We start from the raw sequence: 20,003 nt of genomic DNA, 5'->3' as shown, positions 1-20,003 counted from the left end.
GTCTACAGTTTGCCAATGAGCATATAGACAAATACCAGGCCTTTTGGAATAATGTGCTCTGGACAGACGAATCAGAGAAAGAGTTGTTTGGCCACAGTAACAGCAGACATGTTTGGCGCAGACCGACAGCTTTTCAGGAGAACCACCTCATACCAACTGTGAAGCACGGCGGTGGAAATGTTATGGTTTGAGGTTGTTTTCTGCCTCAGAAACTGGACAACTTGCCTTCATTGATTCAACTATGAATTCTGCATCATATCGGAGTGTTTGAAGATAATGTGAGGCCATCTGTCTGAAAATTGAAGTTGAACCAAAAGTGGACCTTTCAGCAGGATAATGATCCTAAGCATGCTAGCAAATCCACCACAGAATGGCTAAGTCTCCTTACCTTACCCAGAAAAGTTTCCTTACCCAGATTCACTATGGTCAGTTTGGTAAATTGCACTTATCTTTTGGTAGGTATGAGAGAGAGAGCAACTCACCTCTACTCTAAGAAAACCATATCCGCTGCCACCTCCATTGTCAAGTACTGGAGCTAATGTACAATTCATACGAATACCTCAAACCGTCAGATTCCTCCACGCAGAGGAGCAGTGCCGAAGCACAAAAAATAACTCCACAAGTAACTTGCAGTTATATTTCAAACAGAGATGGCGATAGAGAGGCAAAAGTTCAGTATTGCAGCTTTAAATTTTACTGGAATTTTTATTATAATGTCAGAAATAATAAATAAATAGTCACAACATGCTTTTGATCAGTGTTTCTGCTCATACTGCTTGGGCACAGTTATAACAAAATGTGTAGGACTAAAAGGAGTATAGTTTTAATCCTGACCCTAACTCAACAGCCTATACAGACCTAGTGCCTCTATGTCCATGGTTAATGAGTCAACTCCAGGAGAGGGAACGAAGAACATAGGAGTGGATGAGCTGCTCTCTTCAAACGCCACAGCAAACTCCACACTGCAGCCATCCACATACTTGGCCCCTAGCTTTGCTTCAACCAAGTTTCTGCAGGGTCCAGGCAGCATGTTACAGTAAATTTGCATTTACAAACATAATTCTTGAATCTTAATGAATTAAAATTCAATCTTAATTATGTCATTAAATAACACACTGAGATGCAATTATGTAATTATTTTACACAGTACTTGAAAATATACAGGGTGTCACCATAGCACTGAACCACAAACACTCCCAACCAATTCTCAAAATGTTCCTTCAGGATCAGTGCACATTTTTCCACAACAAGGATTTCCATATCACAAAGTCATTCCTAAGCATAAAAAGCTACACATAGATTCAAATTGAAGACCTCAAAGTAGCCCATCAGCAGCTGGCTTTCTATCTCAGTTTTTGGGGTCCTTCTAGTGTAAAGCTATTGAGGGTATGGTCATTTTCACGTGTTTGTGGGTATAATGGGCTTTGGGCCATATACTAGATGTACTGCAACAGACTTGGGACTGGATCCATTCAGAAGAGGTTTTATTACAAAACAACAGTCCACAATCCAATATTAAAAATGCAAAAAAAACAAAAAACAAAACACAAGTCATACAAAAAGCTAGCAAGGCTCAAAAGACAACACAATATATACTAAGAAATGGCTCAATGTACACATCAAGGTGTTATTGGTAAGGCTTTGATACTGTATGAGTGTGTGGCTACGTTCGTAATCGTGTACTGTGACTGTATCTGCTGTATTCGATTCAGTACCTATTGCTCAGCCGTTGAAACAATATGTACTGATCAGTATAAGTGTGCAGCATGAATACAATCTGGACGTACTACATCCGCCATGTTGGCATTGTCATGTGACCTACAAGTTAAAAAGAGGCAACGCACTGCCTTCTGCCATTTTTGGTTCTGACCGCTCTTCTGCGCCAGTCCTGTTGCCTTATGGGATAGCGCAATGTCCGTTGGTTCTACACTGGAGAATCTCACCGGAAGCAGTAGGTCATCCAGGTATTTCTCACATACTATTTTATGAATACTAAGAATTCGGACATACTACTTCTTTGGCATACTGCTTTTCACCTACTGTATAGTAGGGTAGTAGGGATATTCGGATGCAGCCTGTGTCTTATATAGTCCATGAACAGGTAATGAGTGGAATAATCAAAGAAGTGTCCTAGAACTCAGGGGAGAGTGAACTCTATTGGTGTGGTGGTGAAATATCCCTGACTGGTGTGATATACCTTGTTTAGTGTGTTCAAATCTTCTTGTGCAGCAAGCAGAGCAGGCTCAGCTTTGGCTACGTCCTCCCCACAAGACTTCTGCTTCTTACCTACCTTCTATAAATAAACAAAATGTAGTTTAAAGCATAATTAGAACTTAAGTCCTGTTCCCATCAGATTAATTAAAATTGATAAAACCTTGCTGAAATATGTACCACTGATAATTGTGTTATTGAAAATTATTCATATTTTTTTTCCCAAGTTACTGGGTTTTTAAAAAATATTATAGGCCACAGTTTTACCTTGGCAATAGCTTGCACTTTCAGCTCCTCCTCATCAGCAATGGCCTTCCCCTTGGATACCTTCTGTGTTTCTGTTGTTACAATTTGAATAAACTTGCCAGCATCTTCATTCTTCTGTTTAAGCTCTACTTTTTTAACTGCCAGTTTAACATTCAGGTCATCTACCTATGTTTATACATTCATAAATTCATGTATGTCCATGTAAGAGACAAGTGGAAAATTATTTTTGAATCATTAGTAGTTATTTCTAACCTGTGCAGAGGTAATTTTACCAATCCCTTCACTATTCTATCCCTTTTTGATGGTAGTTGTGTCCTTTTTACACTAAGCAGATTCTGATAGAGCTTAATCGGCTCCAGAAAGGTTTTTGGGGTGGTGTAATTATAGCGGCAGTCTAATAGAAGGTAGCATTTTGGCATGTCATTCACTGTGATGTGAACATGGGCCATAAACTGACTTAGGGAGTCAGAAAAAAGGGTGGCAAAAAGGGATAACAGTAATTTACTTAAATGCCAAGACATTCTGCAACTTATTTTCTCTAAAGCAGAGAAAACATTTTCAGTAAAGTACATACAGTAGACTGAATACTTTCTTGACCTTTACCTTAATGCCTTCTTTCTCAGACAGGAAGCGCACCAAAGCTTCTTTTGGCCACTCATGGAACTGGTCTGTAGAGGGTATTGACGTCACTTTCCTGCCAGAACACGCCCCCCTAGACTGAGTGGCAAAACATCCAGCAAAATGGCTGGTTGTAATCAGGGAAGCTGCAAAAGCACTCGTATAACTAACAATTATGAGCTTAACTTAAAGGCAGTTGGACTCGACAGTGACCCTTACAACTTGCCCAAGAACCCGTGGTCCATGGACATTGGCATGTGGCCAGTAGTCGTTTTTCCCCACATTTATATGTAATTGATTTTAAGCAAATCCTGAATGCATACAAAAGCCTTCACACTTGGTCCTACTACAAGGTGGGATTTGTTGGAGAAATTAAACTGATAAGAACACCAATAAACATTCTGGTTGTATGTGGACAGGTATTTACAAATATTTATATTTTATTCTATAATTTTATCTGGTAAACCATAAGCTAGCTAGTTCTAGTTTGTTTGTAGCTAACACTGCTTCCATTTACTAACGTTATATATTTGTGAATCTTTGTGCTGCTATTGCTATTATTATTATTATTATTATTATTATTATCTGTTATAAATATATAATTCTTAAATAAAAAAAACAAAAATCAAACCTGTACTGCTATGACAGATAACACTTCTACAGATATCCGATTGAACTCATCAAAGCAGCCCCAAGCTCCCATCTGGGCCAAACCTTTGTAAATATCTCCACAAGACTTAAAAAAAAAATTAAAACATTAATTTGTATTAATTAATGTGACAACTACCCATATTCTTGGATACTGTATTTTCATTTCTCATACCCTTTGTCATAATCCATTTGTTCAGAGCAATTGAACACATACACCATAATACCCAGGGCTCTCCCCAAATCTTTGGTTGTCTCTGTCGTTCCAGTTCCAGCAGGGCATATTGGTGCCCCTCCCATAATGAGGTGGAGAGATTGGGTGAGAGTAATGTTGCACCTGTTACAAAACAAAGCAAAAATCATCCAGATGGCAAAAGTGCATAGACAGGCTTTTCCTACATACAATATCATAATTGAGGTATACCTATCAGTTAACAGTGTGATAAAAATTTGAGGGGTGTTTCCTAAATATTCATATGAGTTTTGGAACTGGGCATAACAGATATTGGCAAAGCAGTGCTTTCTATCATTATTATTAGTTTTCATCAACAAACCTAACCTAAGATAAAACTATCATCTATCACACTTTTTCCATCTAAACATACTTTGCCATCTTTAGTTTGGATTAAGTCGAACCTGTTGTCTAATCACAAAGCTGCTTTTTGAAGAAATCTTTCATGGCATTTTCATACCCCTCTTCAAGTCTTGCTAAAGCATTACCCACCTCATTGGTCCACCAAATCTGAGTGCAAGTTAACGTGATCTAAATATAAAACAGTAATAATCCTGTAAAAACAACATGTAAAGGGTAGACATAGTACCAAAAGTTACATATGAATCTAATTCGGAGGAATATACAGTACAGTTCTGTGTAAACCTGTGCTAAGTGGTCAAAGAGCCACTGTTCTCTGGGCTTCAATTCATAGGTTGGGACAGCCTCTCTAAATTTAACTCACAATGTTTCCACCATTCTTTCCAACACTCTGTTTAACCATGTCTCTACCTGAGAATAAAAATTTGTACAGGCAATACAGGTTATTCTTCAAAATTACTACAAATTATGACCATCAGTGTGCCTGTTTTTAATGAGTATTTACCTGTCCTGAACAGTCACATTCCTTATCAAATTTTACATATTCATTTTCATTACTGTACATTCCAACACCATATATACTGCTAGCAATTATTACTTTCATATACCTCAAATTGGTGGCACATCTCTTTAAATTTTATTGCCTTCCTGCACTTGCAATGGAAGAAGATTTTTTTTTTTTTTTACTTGAGAAGCGGTCTTCATCAGATTATTCCAGTGTTCTGGTAAACTCTGCCCATTTAAGAAACACACTTAATAAACAGTAGTATAAATCATATTTAAACCAGTTATTAATATTTCTTATTATATAACGTGTCTTATTTAATTAAATATGGTATAGTGACAATGACTATTTTGCCTGTAATTGCAAATGGACTTCATCAGGAAGCTTCTCTCCATACTCTTTCAGGAATTCAATGGTGTCAATTCACTCAAACAACTGTTACCATGTAATAATAAACTGCCCTTACAGATGTGGCCTTTAAGGATGTGCGTTTTTTCACGTGGTATCACGTAATTCGTCACATGTGATCACGCAGTATACAGCAGGCACGGCTCTAAGAATTTAAATTCATCTGTTGTGCTTCACACAGTAAAATATTAGGTTTTTCATCAAAACTTGTGATAAACCTAATTTAAACAAGTTCCTAATTACAAGATTATGTAAAATATAAAGTGAGCGTGATCGAGTCTCATAGTTCAGGTACAATAACTATAGTATTTAAGTTAAGGAGGTTTTGTGTTTGTGCTAGGATAGTGCAGCGGTAACATGCCGGTTTTCTGTACATGTGAACGGGTTCGAGCCTCAGCTCAACTGACTTTTTTTAAATGGACGGGGTTTTTTTCACTGTAGAAAGTTCATCGAGGTAACACTGAATGAATTCCGCGTGAACACTGACTGGAGGCCCATGCCAATTAGAAGATTCAGGTGATGGACTACTAGCAAGCTATCATCATTCATTCCTATAATCCCAACAATTATGATGTTTTTTTTTTGTTTTTTTTTGCTTTTTCAATATTTAGCTGTCTTTATTTTAAGGATCTAATAAATTGCATATATAAAATTACTTTATTTACATGTTTGATTATGTTTAGATTATTCGTCATTTAGTACAGCTTCTGACCATTAAATCAAAACAGACTTGTGGTTTGATGACATAATGCTTATTTATTCAGAAATAGAAGTAACTAAATACAAAAATGCTACTTTAAATTTTAACTCTGACAGCGTGCTTTCAGTTGATGGACGCCCCATTTATATTTTTGATGATATTAAAAATATATATTTTACAATGACAGAATATTACATTAATATTTTACAAATGACAAATCACTGCCTATTCCAAATGCAGTTTGACTTTTTCCATCTTCAGAACATTGAATGAATATTGTTCATGCTAGGGGAAAAAATGTTACTATATTATTTGCAATTTTATAATGAGTCTTATTGAGCAATTGATAATTTCTTACTGACCTATTTCACTGGCTCACCAGTTACAATTGTGACCAAGATTTTTTTTTATTATTTTAAGTTAGTGAAAGTACCATTAACTTTTTAAAACCTTTTTTAAGAAAAGGAATGCTGTTTGTTTAATTGTGCAATTCAGGGAGTAAAATGCATATGCTGTAGTTTCAATAGCTTTGGATTCACATGCAAATGTACTGGGCAATTAATAAGCAATTATCATCTTTAAGAAATCTTATCTTTTGGCTCATCAAGTTGAAGGGGAGTAGCAGAAGCATAAAACTTGGAGATTCACATAAATTCAATCCAGGTCAAGTAATTTGTATGTATTTGCAGTCTATGACATCGCAATAGAGGCAAACGCATTTTACTCAAAGAGAAGTGCTGCTGAGAGGTGATAATAGTTGGGGGGATGGGGAGATCCACGTGTCAATAAGTAACTGGCAAAAAAAAGTTGCAGGATTCATCCTCTTCAAAAACAAAGAATTTCTTTGTTGCTGAACCCAATCCTATGGAAGCCCTAAGCTGCCATGTATTATTATTATTCTTCGCTTTTATCCTTCCTGCAGTGAGTGTCCCACAACTTGTATACATGGTATAATTTTGGGGTATAAAAAGAGTATCTTAGAGAGGCAGAGTCTCTCAGAAGTAACGACGGGCAGAGGTTCACCAATTTTTTTTCGACATTAGAGATAGGACTCGTTTAGGAACAAGTTCGCAAGCGGTGTTTTTTTTGTTATTGTTACCATGTACAGAACCAAGTCTGTTGTAAGGTTGATATTAGAATAGGGAAATGAGGATTTTGGAGGGTGCTAGACGATGACAAAAAGGCTTACTATAGATATAGCAAATTAAAAAAAAAGTTCTTCCCACACAAATGTGAAAGTGCTTCTCAATTTGCAGTAACCAGATGTTTTGCATGGATGCACAGTTTTTAGGTTTTTGAAATTTATCTGAGACCTGGCAACCCTGCGAAATGCTGCTTTCGCAGTCCAGGCGCTGAAACAGGCCGTGGCTGATATTCAAATAAACTAAATTGACAGTTATAGTGACTAAATAAATATATTTTTAACGATTTACAGGGAAAAGCCCTTCCTTAAAGACAGAATTTCCTATATTTTCAAACACATAATAAAAACCTAGCTAATGATGAACCAAGTATGCAACACAACACCAGATGTCCAACAAATTCAGCTTTTAGCTTCCCCCCTTTGTGTATGAATTTGTGACATAATAAAAATGTTTGCAATGGATGCGTTTTATTTTAGCTCAAGATTACATGACAACAGTGTGAGATCAAACCGATGAAGGTCGTCTCAAACCCATTTTTTATACAAACACATTCAGACAAAAAATACAATTTTTATTTTTAAATATATACAGAATTGATAAATTAACAATCGCCTTTTCTCATAGTTATCAGTGCACTTCAACAAAGAAACAAGTTAAACACTGAAATATCTTGCACTAAAATTGCTAACCAATCATCGTTATTTATCACTATTATTATTATTATTATTATTATTATTATTTCACTTTAGTTTAGAATGCAACATTGTTATCCCATATAAGTAAGGAATAACATATGATGGACCGTGCTTTTGTACGAAAATAATGCTTTTCGGAGCCGAGAGAGCCAAAAATGCAAATCCATCTTTAAGTGTATCACTGGATGATGTCAAACAAAAACGCCAAGTAGATAAACAGTCCCAAGTTTAGAGAAAAAAAAAAAAAAAAAAAAAAAAAAAGGTGTCTTGTTTATACTGTAAATTACAGGATGTAAGGCCACTGTTAGAATGGGACATTTCATCTTTGTGAACAATAGTCTGGACAAACCAATATAAAAACAATCCACTGCATTAGTTATGAAGGCATATAAAAATAGCTTTGGCAGATGACAAATGCAAATATCTTCAGTTGAATGAGCTTTAAAATATCACAGTGGACAATACAAAGCAAATTATTACAAGCAAGCAAAAAGTCACTTGAACGTCATTAGGGAAGTTGATGAAGAACCATGACTTATGAAATATTCAGGAGGATGTGTAGATAATTTACTTATCCTACTGTCTGTACACGTATCAAACAAAAACAAACAAACAAATCTGACAAGTATGTCAGTAGCTTTTAATTCAGTTGCCTTAGTACAGTCAGACCTGCTGATTTAAGATATACATAGAGTGATACAGGCTATACATAATGAATTTACACGCTATTATTTTGTAACATTTGTAGTTTGAGAACCTCTGTTGTGCAATGCTATAAACCGTCAATACATACAAATCCCTGACTTAGGATTTACGCATGTTTTTATGTTTACTCAAGAAGCATAAAGTCAGTCCTAAAGCAGTGTCACTTAAGGCTCACACAAACTCCCAGTGCAGTTAACCATTTCCCCCCTTAAAACGCCAGGGCATTCCTGAGTAGGACTGATCCAGTCCACAGTTATGGCTTCTAGTTTTTATTTGTCCACTTGCCAAATCACAGGCCAGTTCTTACTTGGGCATTCCTCACTTAAACTTGCAGTTATATACATGTGGACCCCAAAGATTCAAGGAGTCAGGAAGATCTACTGCCTCTTTACAGATGACACCTTCTTCTTCCTGGCTGCGAGCATTTCATAGAAGGGGTCCCTGCTGATGGCAGCTCTGGAGACAGGAGAAAAGTTCATTCTGTTACTTTGCCCATTTTATAATCATTACTCCCAAGATGACCTGCTTAAATTACTAAATCATAGTCTACCTGTTAAATTTCACTGCCACACCATTTACTCTAAACAGTACTGTACATTGTAGCAAACAAATGATTTCCAATTATTTCTCAACTTTACTTTTTCCAGTAAATCAAAATTCACATGATATAGTGTACATATAAATCAATAAACTTATTATAGATAACAGCTCAGATTTGCAAAGTCTTTTGTTTTTGACCTCACAATACTCAAACTGCAACAGTGTTCAATTTATGCAAGCTCATTGATAAACTGTATACATTAACCCTTTAAACCTGGCATTTAACATATGTGAATAGGAACTAATCTGGAAAATATACAATAGAGGTAAAGGGCAGGACTTTTTAAAATCCCATTCTCGCATGCTCCTGCAGGAATTTTAAACAATTTCACATGCTGCCACGGATTTTTCCTAAACGAACCCACATGCTGCATTTTCTAACAAAGTATGCTGGTTCTGTTTACCAAGATATAAACAAATTACTAATATAAACCTACATAAAACACTGAAAATGTATAAATTAATGCAGTTAATATGTGGAAATGCACATATGTGCAGTGCAGCAGGAAGACCCAATACACTCCAATGATAACGAATGTGGCCTTCCTTTGTCCCTCAAGCTTCTGACCACCTGTCCGCAAAGTAAAAACCACCATAACTGTGATGAGTTTTGTCCCGTCTCTCTACTATGCATCCTCTACTATACAACGTAATGATTCAGGTATAAAACCTTAAGGGCCTTGAGCAGATTTACTCACACTGAGAAACCATACATAAATCCAATGTGTGTGTTGAGGAAGACCACTCACTTGATACTGCTGATCCATTCCTCTTTTTCTTCAGTGGTTGGGGCTGAGATTCTGTAAAATGTGTGGTTTCCCTCCACCACCCGACCATCTGCCTCAGTTTTGCAGGCCTTGATTACTTGATCCTTATTGTCTGGGATGAAGAGCTCGAAACAGTTCTGTGAAGACAGTCATTCAAACAATTAAAGGAAATAGTAAAATATGTTCAAAGGCAGAAATGGGATGGCAGTGGACAAACCAAGGACATACTGGTTTCTTTGAATCCTCCACTTCTCTAATGCTTAGATTTTCCAGGGGTATAATACCTCTTGGCTCTTTATCCTAAAATAAAAGTTAATAATGAATCCAAAATAAAACATGCTCAACCATCTGCATGTTTATATTACATTAGTGCATGGGCATATAAGTGGTTTACTCATCACCAAAAAAAGTTCTAAGAATTGGAAATAAACACAAACCCCCTAAATTATGGGTTACTTACAGTTGTGTATTCAAAGTAATAAAGGCAGTTATCGGTCAAGATAAACCATCTTCTTTTCCATGTTTTTACTCGTCCCCCTGTAAAATGTAAAAACGGTCCAGTTAAGAAAGCTGTATCCCACTGCTGATACTAAGAACTGGGTTAATGTTCAAGAGACGGCAACAGAGAAAAGCAGGATGAGATTTGGAGCACTGCAGCGGACAGACATGTGCATGGTTAAGTTAGTGCATGGGCGTATAATTGGTTTACTCATTACAAAAAAGTTAAAAGAATCCCACCAAAGGCAATAAAAGCAAATAATCAGAAGTAAATGAGCAAGGAAATATGGAGAGGGATGACTCGATTAAATTATTCTATAAAATACAACCTCTTATATGCATATGTTGTTCACAAAACAAGGTAAAACTTATTCTTATTTTGTTTCCGGTCTTAAAATAATAATCAAACATCAATTCTATACTCACTTCTAAAGGGCATGCTTTAAACAGATTTTTTTTTAATGTAGTAGGTAATGTAGTTATACAAGGAGAATGCAAGCATGGAGTTTTTCTTTTACTTGATAGCCACAAAAGTCATAAACCAGAATGTCAATCATAATGGACACATGTAAACATGGCAGAAGAAAACAACAACAAGTAATTCTGGGACTCAGCAGAGCTGTGTTAGGCTGGAAGAATGAGACAGATCTGTCCTTTCAAGATCTGTTGCAGCTAAATAAAATAAACTGTAGAACATGTAAGGCCTTAATGCAGTTTTTGTCAAACCCTCTCTGATGTACATGTTTGAGTTTTCATTATGTTACAGAAATTGCACTCATGAGCAAAGACAATAAAGAAACCTGCAGCTTCCAGAGTTAAGGGCTTATGGCTAATCTCCAAGGTCACAGCGATAGCATTATTATGGGGCTTCACACATTGTGAGCGATATCGCAATGTGCAGGAAATGCCACATTCCAGCATAGCACGGTGTTATGGCACTAATAAGAAGCATAAAACATTTCATTTTTTTTCAAAATGAAATATTGGTTCAAAAAAAAAAAAAAGTAGATAATGAGAGCAAAGCACACCACATAAAGCACCCATTATGCAGAGCATATTGGCTAATGGGAAGAACCAGTGTACATACCTCCTGAAGAAAGAACATGAAAACAAAATAAAGTGGAAAAAAGAAAAATAAATATGAAAATTATAATAAATAAAAATTTTATATTTGGGTGATGAAGCATTTCAGAGCATTACAAAATTGGCTGAGTTACTGTAATTACGACACTTTCACTTCTATAGCTGTCCACCAGATGGCGACCGAAACAAATAGAAATACAGTACCCTCCACTAATATTGGCACCCTTGGTAAATATGAGCAAAGAAGGCTGTGAAAGTTGTCTTTATTTTTGAAACTTTTGATCTTTTGCTCAATAAATTCACAAAAATACTCTGCTCTCATGGATCTCTCATTTGGTTTATCCAAAAAATATATGTGCAACAATTATTGGCACCCTTTTAGTCAATATTTTGTGCTACCTGCCTTTGCCAAGACAACAGCTCTGAGTCTTCTCCTATAATGCCTGATGAGGTTGGAGAATACATGGCAAGGGATCGGAGACCATTCCTCCATACTGAATCTCCCCAGATCCTTCAAATATTGAGGTCCACGCTGGTGGACTCTCTTCTTCAGTTCACACCACAGGTTTTCCATGGGTTTCAAGTCAGGGGACTCGGATGGCCATGGCAGGACCTTGATTTTGTGGTCAGTAAACCATTTTCTTGTTGATTTTGATGTATGTTTTGGATCATGGTCTTGCTGGAAGATCCAATCACGGCCCATTTTAAGCTTTCTGTCAGAGGGGTAGTCAGGTTTTCATTTAATATCTGTTGATATTTGATAGAGTCCATAATGCCATGTATCCTAACAAAATGTCCAGGTCCTCTGGTAGAAAAACAGCTCAAAAACATTAAAGAGCCACCACCATATTTAACTGTGGGCATGAGGTACTTTTCCATATGGCTACCTCTCTGTGTGTGCCAAAACCACCTCTGGTGTTTATTGCCAAAATGCTCAATTTTGGTTTCATCTGACCATAGAACCCGATCCCATTTGAAGTTTCAGTATAGTGTCTGGCAAAGATGCTTGAGTTTGTTTTTGGATGAGAGTAGAGGCTTTTTTCTTGAAACCCTTCCAAATAACTTGTGGTGATGTAGGATTGTAGTTTTGGAGACTTTCTGACCCCAAGACGCAACTGACTTCTGCAATTCTCCAGCTGTGATCCTTGGAGATTTTTCTGGCCACTCAAACCATCCTCTTCAAAGTGGGTTGAGACAATATAGACACAGGTCCAAATCCAGGTTGATTCAGAACATTTCCAGTTGACTGGAACTTCTTAATTATTGCCCTGACGGTGGAAATACGCATTTTCAATGCTTGTGCTATTTTCTTATATTTTCCCATTTTGTGAAGCTCCGCAACCTTTTGCCGCCATCACAGCTATATTCCTTGGTCTTACCCATTGTTATGAATGACTAAAGGAATTTGGCCTGTGTTACTGCATTTATACCCCTGTGAAACAGGAAGGCATGGTTGAACAATTTCCTGTTCCTAGTCACCAGGTGTACTAAATGGTTTTTTTATATCAATGGGAATATACTTCAAATATATTTTTCTCATATGAATTCATAGGGGTGCCAATAATTGTTGCACACCTATATTTAAAGATTTTTTTAAATAAACCGGTGTTGTGTTTGCAATTGTTTGGTATCCATGAGAGCAGAATTAATTTTTTGAACAAAAGCTCAAAATGTTACAGTAAAAACAATTTTTCACAGCCGTCTTTGCTCATATTTACCAAGGGTGCCAATATCAGTGGAGGACACTGTAACTAGCCAATGCTCAAAGTCCATTGTGGCATTATGTTCATATTCTTTATTTTCTTTAATGACCTGATACTCTAAACAAATTGTGTAGAATCACTGGTGATTTGTGGCTTCACTGTGGTGATTTGGGCTTGAGACACAGGCTGATACAACACTACCATGTACATCAGTAGCGTGATTGTGTCAACCATTTCAGAACTGTTGTAAAATAACGATAGAGCATCAGTGTGGTTTTCAGTGAAAATTGAATTGAATAAATTAACAGATGTAATAAATTAAAACCTTATTAACAGCAAATCTTTGATGTTTTTTAGTCTGTGATAAGAAGTTACACATAAGCTACAGGACTATTACTGAGAACCATGAAGACAGTTTATACAGACAATTATACTACACAAGGAATATATAATTTGCTACCCCCCCCCGCCCTTTATCCAAAAAAGAGCAACATTTGCCACTCACCCAATTTCAGCAACCAGCCCTCACGGTCTGGATTAAAGAATGTATGTGTTAGGTCATTGCCATCATCTTCTGGTATCTTAAAGGGCTCATTCTTGATACTTTCATACAGGTTCTGTTGATTTGGACATGCATTAAAGAGTCAATTAACGCACTATAAGGCGAAAGCAAATGCATGCACTTAACAGCAGAGAATATCTGACAATGTGCGTGTGTAAAAAACATTATTATAAGTTGCAGAGTTCTAACTAATGATCGTGTTTTAATATTTTGGCAAATAAACCAAAAAAATGTGACCCTGAGCAAGTCCTCTGGTAGGTCTCCTCCATCATTGATGCCTCTGTTCATGGCTATGAATCGCTCGGCTGAAGGCTTGTCCTTTACATTAGGGTTGTGCAGGCTTGTATTCAACATGATGACAGCAAATGAAAGAACATAGCAGGTATCTGCAGAGAAAATTAGAGGGCCATCTTTAATCTTGTGGTATTCTTTCCTTTGAAATGGAGATGACTGTGCATATATTAACAACAATTTAAAAGTAAAATGACCATAATGGATGTATCAAAATAGACCAAAGCCAGTGACACTTTCAGATATATGTAAGCACTTCAGTCTCACTAAGTGCATGGTGCTTATGGAAGGTGAGCAAAAAGCTCATGTATGACTAACTGTGAGTAGGGGTAAAAAGAGTGCAGAGGGAGGTATGGGGTGTACTACTTAGGCAAGAAAAGGTTAAATTAGCTTTTGCAGTATTAAATATTACAATTGCTATGAAACAAGCTTAGACTTACCTGTGGACTGAAAAACACCAGGGTTGCACTGACAGTAGCGCTGTGCAAAAGCCTCCATCATGCGGTCTATCTTCTGGGCTTCACCAGGTAACCGGAAACTCCACAAGAATTGTCTTCATGGTACAAGGACGGAAAATACACATAACGATACAGTAGCAAAGCAACAAAAATGGCAGTTTATTCATCACGTGTATCCAATTAACATCCTAATTCTAAGGTCTCATGTTTGATGCTTTACACATAACAATAATAATCAATTATTATTACTCCTACTTTTTCATATTTTACCTGAGTGCCTGGACCAGGTTGAGATCTGTGAATTCATGAAGCTCCACAAAAGCATGAAGAACCTCAATATTGAACTCATCTCTGGAAGCAAGAGGATGAAGAATATGATTTAAATAATTACTCCAATAATGGATGTTGACTAAATATAAGATGATTGCACTAGGCACCACAAGCCAACGTGAAATAAAAAGTTCAAGATCTGTTTTAGGTCATTTCTATACATGTCCTCAAAATATTTAACTCTATACTACAAAAATGAACAGCAATAAACTAGCAAGTTGTTTTTTATGCAATTATCTTAATGCTGCTCACAGATGGATTTCTTATTTTAATTTTTTAAAAAAAAGAAGAAAAAAAAGGTAATTTGTATGTAACCAACACCTTCCCAAATGGCCCTCCAAGTAGGTCAATACTGACGATATGTCAAATGAACACATTAAGTCTACATGGAGAGAATGCTTCCATTTAACAGCGCATACCCCCCCATCTTCTTCATCGTGTCTCCACAGGTCAGGATTATAGCGTAACTATGGTGTGTGCGCTTGCTCACCAATACCCATGGGAACAGAAAGAGAAATGGAAGTAATGGATGAAAAGAGGGGGATGGACTTCAGAGAGTTTCCAGCGTACTAACTGGGGGTTAAAAAGTCTCAACTACTGTGACTCCAGCTTCATTAACCTGGTGCTGATTACAGATTTACATCCATATCACTATACATATATCCAATATACACATGACTGTGCGGTATGTGCATGTGCTATCCTGAATAAAATAGATCATTACTTTTGCCAGACTGAAGGGTGTTTAGCGTGGATATACATAAGACAGATGATGTCATTCTCCATTGGGCACAGAGTCCAGGAACTGCAGAGCTGATATCACCACCAATCAATGAATACAGTATCTGCTCTCTCGGTCTGCTCCCATGAAATACATTTTTATTTTCCCACCAGTAACTATGCAAATAGGAATAGACTAATAGAATTTCATGATTAAATGTTTTCATAAAACAAATGATGAAGTTTATGGATTGCAGACCAGCTGATAATGTAGCTTTTTTGTGTTTAGCATTGTACGTCTGTCTTTAAAAACATGTTAATTTAACTCACCTGTGCTTGACATAGAAAGCAAGGTTAATATAATTAATTTTGATACTACGATATCAAGGAGGACATATCTAATGAAGAATGACGCACTATGACATGCTGACTACATTCACAGCTGTTAGAGTGAGACACTGTACACTGAGATGGTGGTTCGGTTCAATTTTGTTGTAAACCTGAAAGAAAGACGAACACTTGGGGGAGACTGACAGCGCTGCTGTATTTCACAACCAGATCAATTCAGTTAAGAAATCATGTAATTCTTACCTTTCGCCTAGATAATCTCCAATGGCAGTCTTGTTGAGGCCCTCACCCTTATAAAGGAACTGAGCGATATCCTCACAGGTGTTCTTCAGCAGGTCATTCTCTATGAGGAACTGGATCCCCTGTGAAGAGACAGCTCAGTAACATTTATGGATGTCCTGCTCCATTTCTTAACTCTATTGAGGTTTGCATGTGAGGTTATGTATGTGAATGTAGAATGAAAAAAAGTAAAATTTCAACACACACACACACACACACACACACACACACACACACACACACACACACACAAAATCATATGGAAAGGCAATTACTATAGACCTTAAATTCAAAATGACCATCACAAGGTCCAAGGAAAATACAATAAATATAATTAAATGAACACAGACATGCTGTATACCTTTTTGGGATCCATGTTGAATTTCTTTCGGCCCATGGCCACCTGTTTATTCCTTTGCATGTTTTTCCTGTGAAAATAAAATGTGTTGGAGTTTTATCAGAGATACATTCCTAAAACTCATTCTATTAGGTACTGAGACAATCAGTAAAGAGCAGAGAGGCATGGAAGCATGAACCTGTTAAAGAATGCACCTTCCTAACACACTATGTATGTAACAGCACCCTAATTACACCATTAATAACCTCAAGATCTCAGTGCATTAGCAGATTAGGAGTATTCCCCCTGAGCAGTGGGCAGTACATTATATATTAAGAGAGGTTTCTTCCACAATGCATCAGCTACTATATTACTATAATAAAATACTCCATAGAGAAAAGGGAAATGGGGAAGTAGCAATGAGAATAAAAGCCAGAACTGAAGCAGGGATTCAGGAAAATTAAATCATTACATTTATTAAAATACTTCTTTTCCACCCTTCATATAAACCAGTCCTTGGTATTTATATTCACTATTACAATTCTGGCATAATTTCAGTAAAAGTAGTAGTTAGACTAAATAAGTGCCGATTAAACCACATGAACTCTAAATTCCTACTGTGAAAACAAATCATAAGAATGGTTTAAAAAAAAGAAAAAAAAAGAATGCTCATTATAAAAATGTTAAATAAAATGTGAAAATGTCTATATTGAATATAAACTGAATTACACACTGGACCTACAAATATTAAAATATACAAACTACAGAATCAGCAGCCAAATATAACAAAGTCTCAGGAACCATATATTAACCTACACATCTCCAAAACTCTATAAGCAGGCATTATGATGCAGTCTCATATTTCTATATATACTGAATCCTGTGGGATCATATTTCACTTATACCCTACTGACCAGATGAGACATTATAGCATGCAATGTGTGAATATAATGTATTCACATTACAATGCTAAATTTACGACATGATGTATAGAGTATATTCAGTGAAACAGTAAATCCTGGACTCTAATGGTCTTATGACTGAGATGGGTGGTGTGTGTTTCAGGAGACTTTTAAATACAGTAAGACTAATCATTAACGTTTAAGCATTAAAGGTAACTGTTGTCACCATTCATCTCTGTTGTTTATCCAGACCTTTGTAACTAAAGAATTCTATGTAACTGGATGTTCATAAATTTTAGTTGAATACCTGATTTAATGCTTAAATGCAGGTGTGTGTTTACATGTGTTTAACAGAGTGCTATCTCTATATGCAAGCGTATGTATTTTCAGTTTCAGAGGATCTCTTCTTGTGCTTTAGTTTGTTACTTAATGTCCATCAGACCCATTGTTTTAAGGAAAGACAGACAGACAGACAGACAGACAGACAGACAAACAGACAAACCTTTCTTCGGTGGAGCCCAGATTCTCAATCTCATTCGTCACTTCTGCTATCTCATCCTTGAGCCGCTAAAAGTGAAAGAGGAGAGAAAGAAGAGAGTGAAGCGAGTGATTAGCCAAACATGGAGCAGTCAATAAGAGACTTGCCTTCTCATGTTTTTAATTTGACAAGGAATGCTGGAAAGGTATCAGTCCATTGCAACAATGATTTCCATATTATTCAGACATTTCACCATATGCGCCCCAGTCTGGCCCAAGCATGCAACAGGAATGGTATGAACACATAAGCTAGGGGAAGACAAAAAGGACTGGAAAGAAAAATGAGGTGCATGAGAAAGAATGTTCAAATGAGTAATGCTTTCATCTCTAATGAGTAGCTTGTGATACAGTATCTGATGGGAAGGGCAGCAGGCTCAGAGTCATGCTGCAGCCCCTCCATTTGCAAGTCACCCACTTACATAAATGCGGGAAAATATCACCTGAATGTGCGCTTGTGTACAGCTTGTAGGTGTGGGAAATTGTAATCGTGTGTCTGTGGCTGCTATCATATAACTGTACTGCATTAGCAATTCATCATCTTCCAGCAGCTCAGACATAGATCAATACTACTCGTACAACAAAGCCATCCAGGACACACACACACACACACACACACACACACACACACACACGCATTTGCCCGTCCACTTTCCACTCCTTTCTGTGCGTGCGTTCGTGTGTGTCCTTCCAGACAACCTTGCTTCAGGGTCATGTGCAGTAGGTCATGTCTATAGCTATGTGCAGTACCATAAAGTATATGATACATCTGAATTATAAAGGCTTCCTGTTTGAAAGGACAAAGACCACACACACACACAAACACATGACATTGTGGAGGGAGTGCAATTAGAAAATAAGGTATCTTAAGCTGATTTTATTAATAATGTTAAAACCCATATTTACACAGCAACAGTCAAAAAAGACCAAATAACATAAAAACAAGCTTCACAAATTGGTGAAACAACACATGCATCATGAACCCCAAATCTCATACAATCAGTGATGAACTGGACAGGGTCAGTTGACCGCTGAACGTTTCAGCCTGTTTTGCTCTGGAGGGAGAAGATAAGTAGATGTAACTGCTGAAGGAAAGGTCTAGTGTTGCTGAGACAGAACAAAAAAGAGCAGGTTAACAATGTTCTGTGTCAGAGTTTCTAGGCAATGAGTGTCTCAGAATGGCAACAATGAGCTGTCCATTTTCCATTTGCATTTGTCCATCTGTCTTTACCACTTTATGCTCAGATTTTCTTCTATAATGCTCACCCTTCAGATTGTCTATGCCACAGAGACAAACTGGGTAAATTCCACTGCTCTGTCTTCCTAATAAAAACACTGCATAAGAGACACATTCAGTTTTATAGCGCTTTTATTAATAAGCCATCAAAAAGCAGCTTAACAGAAGTCCAGATGTAGATTTAGATCCCTGATAAGCAAGTCAGAGGCGACAGTGGCAAAGAAAAACTCCCCGAGATGACGTGATGAAGCAACCTGAGAGGAACCAGACTCAGAAGATAACTCACCCTCTTCTAGGTGACACTGAATAGTGGAATTATAAATCATTACAGTAAACAGTTGTAGAAGAACAAAGTCAAACAGTACTAAGTGTGTTGAAATGATGTTCAGTATGAGGATATTGTGAAGAGGAGTCGTGAGATTAGTCAGGGACAGTCTTTATGATTACGGACCAAATACACATAATGTATTACAAATCCTATCAGCTTTGCTGTATGAAAAGAAAAAAAAAAAATAAATTACAGTGCTGAGAGTGTAGAGATGACTGAAGCTCGTCCCATCTGATCTGAGCTTTTAACTGTTGCTGAATAGAACACAGTAATACCTTAAATTATGGATGTGTCTATATCTTTAAATATTCGAGTTTCAAAAGTTGAATAGGATATTTGAGTACTATTTGATAGTAACGACAATAGTTGGATGCCTAGCATGGTCCATCAGTTAGGACTGCAAGTTATGAGCATTTTGATGTAGTTGATGTGCTGCATCATCAAGACACACTCACAGTGGAACAGCTGCAGAGCTAATGCTCATTCATGTCTTATTTCTAACACTGTGTTGAAGTAAACGTGGAGTTGACAT

General features: G+C 36.9%; 1 protein-coding gene across 4 annotated transcripts in view; it reads right to left on the bottom strand.

Moving 5' to 3' along the window:
* Nucleotides 1–7,644: 7,644 nt before the first annotated feature.
* cyth1b (cytohesin 1b) overlaps nucleotides 7,645–20,003 on the bottom strand; it is a 50,101-nt gene continuing 37,742 nt past the window's right edge. For all 4 annotated transcript variants that reach the window (XM_053640481.1, XM_053640479.1, XM_053640480.1 and 1 more), the window contains 11 exons: nucleotides 17,875–17,939; nucleotides 16,495–16,561; nucleotides 16,098–16,216; nucleotides 14,727–14,807; nucleotides 14,439–14,551; nucleotides 13,945–14,093; nucleotides 13,650–13,762; nucleotides 10,322–10,400; nucleotides 10,090–10,161; nucleotides 9,844–9,998; nucleotides 7,645–8,950 (listed from right to left, as the gene is read on the bottom strand). In XM_053640481.1, the coding sequence (XP_053496456.1) occupies nucleotides 8,872–8,950; nucleotides 9,844–9,998; nucleotides 10,090–10,161; nucleotides 10,322–10,400; nucleotides 13,650–13,762; nucleotides 13,945–14,093; nucleotides 14,439–14,551; nucleotides 14,727–14,807; nucleotides 16,098–16,216; nucleotides 16,495–16,561; nucleotides 17,875–17,939 (1,092 nt within the window). In that variant the 3' untranslated portion in view covers nucleotides 7,645–8,871. The remainder of the gene's footprint in view (nucleotides 8,951–9,843; nucleotides 9,999–10,089; nucleotides 10,162–10,321; nucleotides 10,401–13,649; nucleotides 13,763–13,944; nucleotides 14,094–14,438; nucleotides 14,552–14,726; nucleotides 14,808–16,097; nucleotides 16,217–16,494; nucleotides 16,562–17,874; nucleotides 17,940–20,003) is intronic.

Source organism: Ictalurus furcatus, chromosome 13 (assembly GCF_023375685.1).
Source record: "Ictalurus furcatus strain D&B chromosome 13, Billie_1.0, whole genome shotgun sequence".
In the NCBI taxonomy this organism is placed as follows: domain Eukaryota; kingdom Metazoa; phylum Chordata; class Actinopteri; order Siluriformes; family Ictaluridae; genus Ictalurus; species Ictalurus furcatus.
This window is presented reverse-complemented; position numbering and strand designations above follow the sequence as displayed.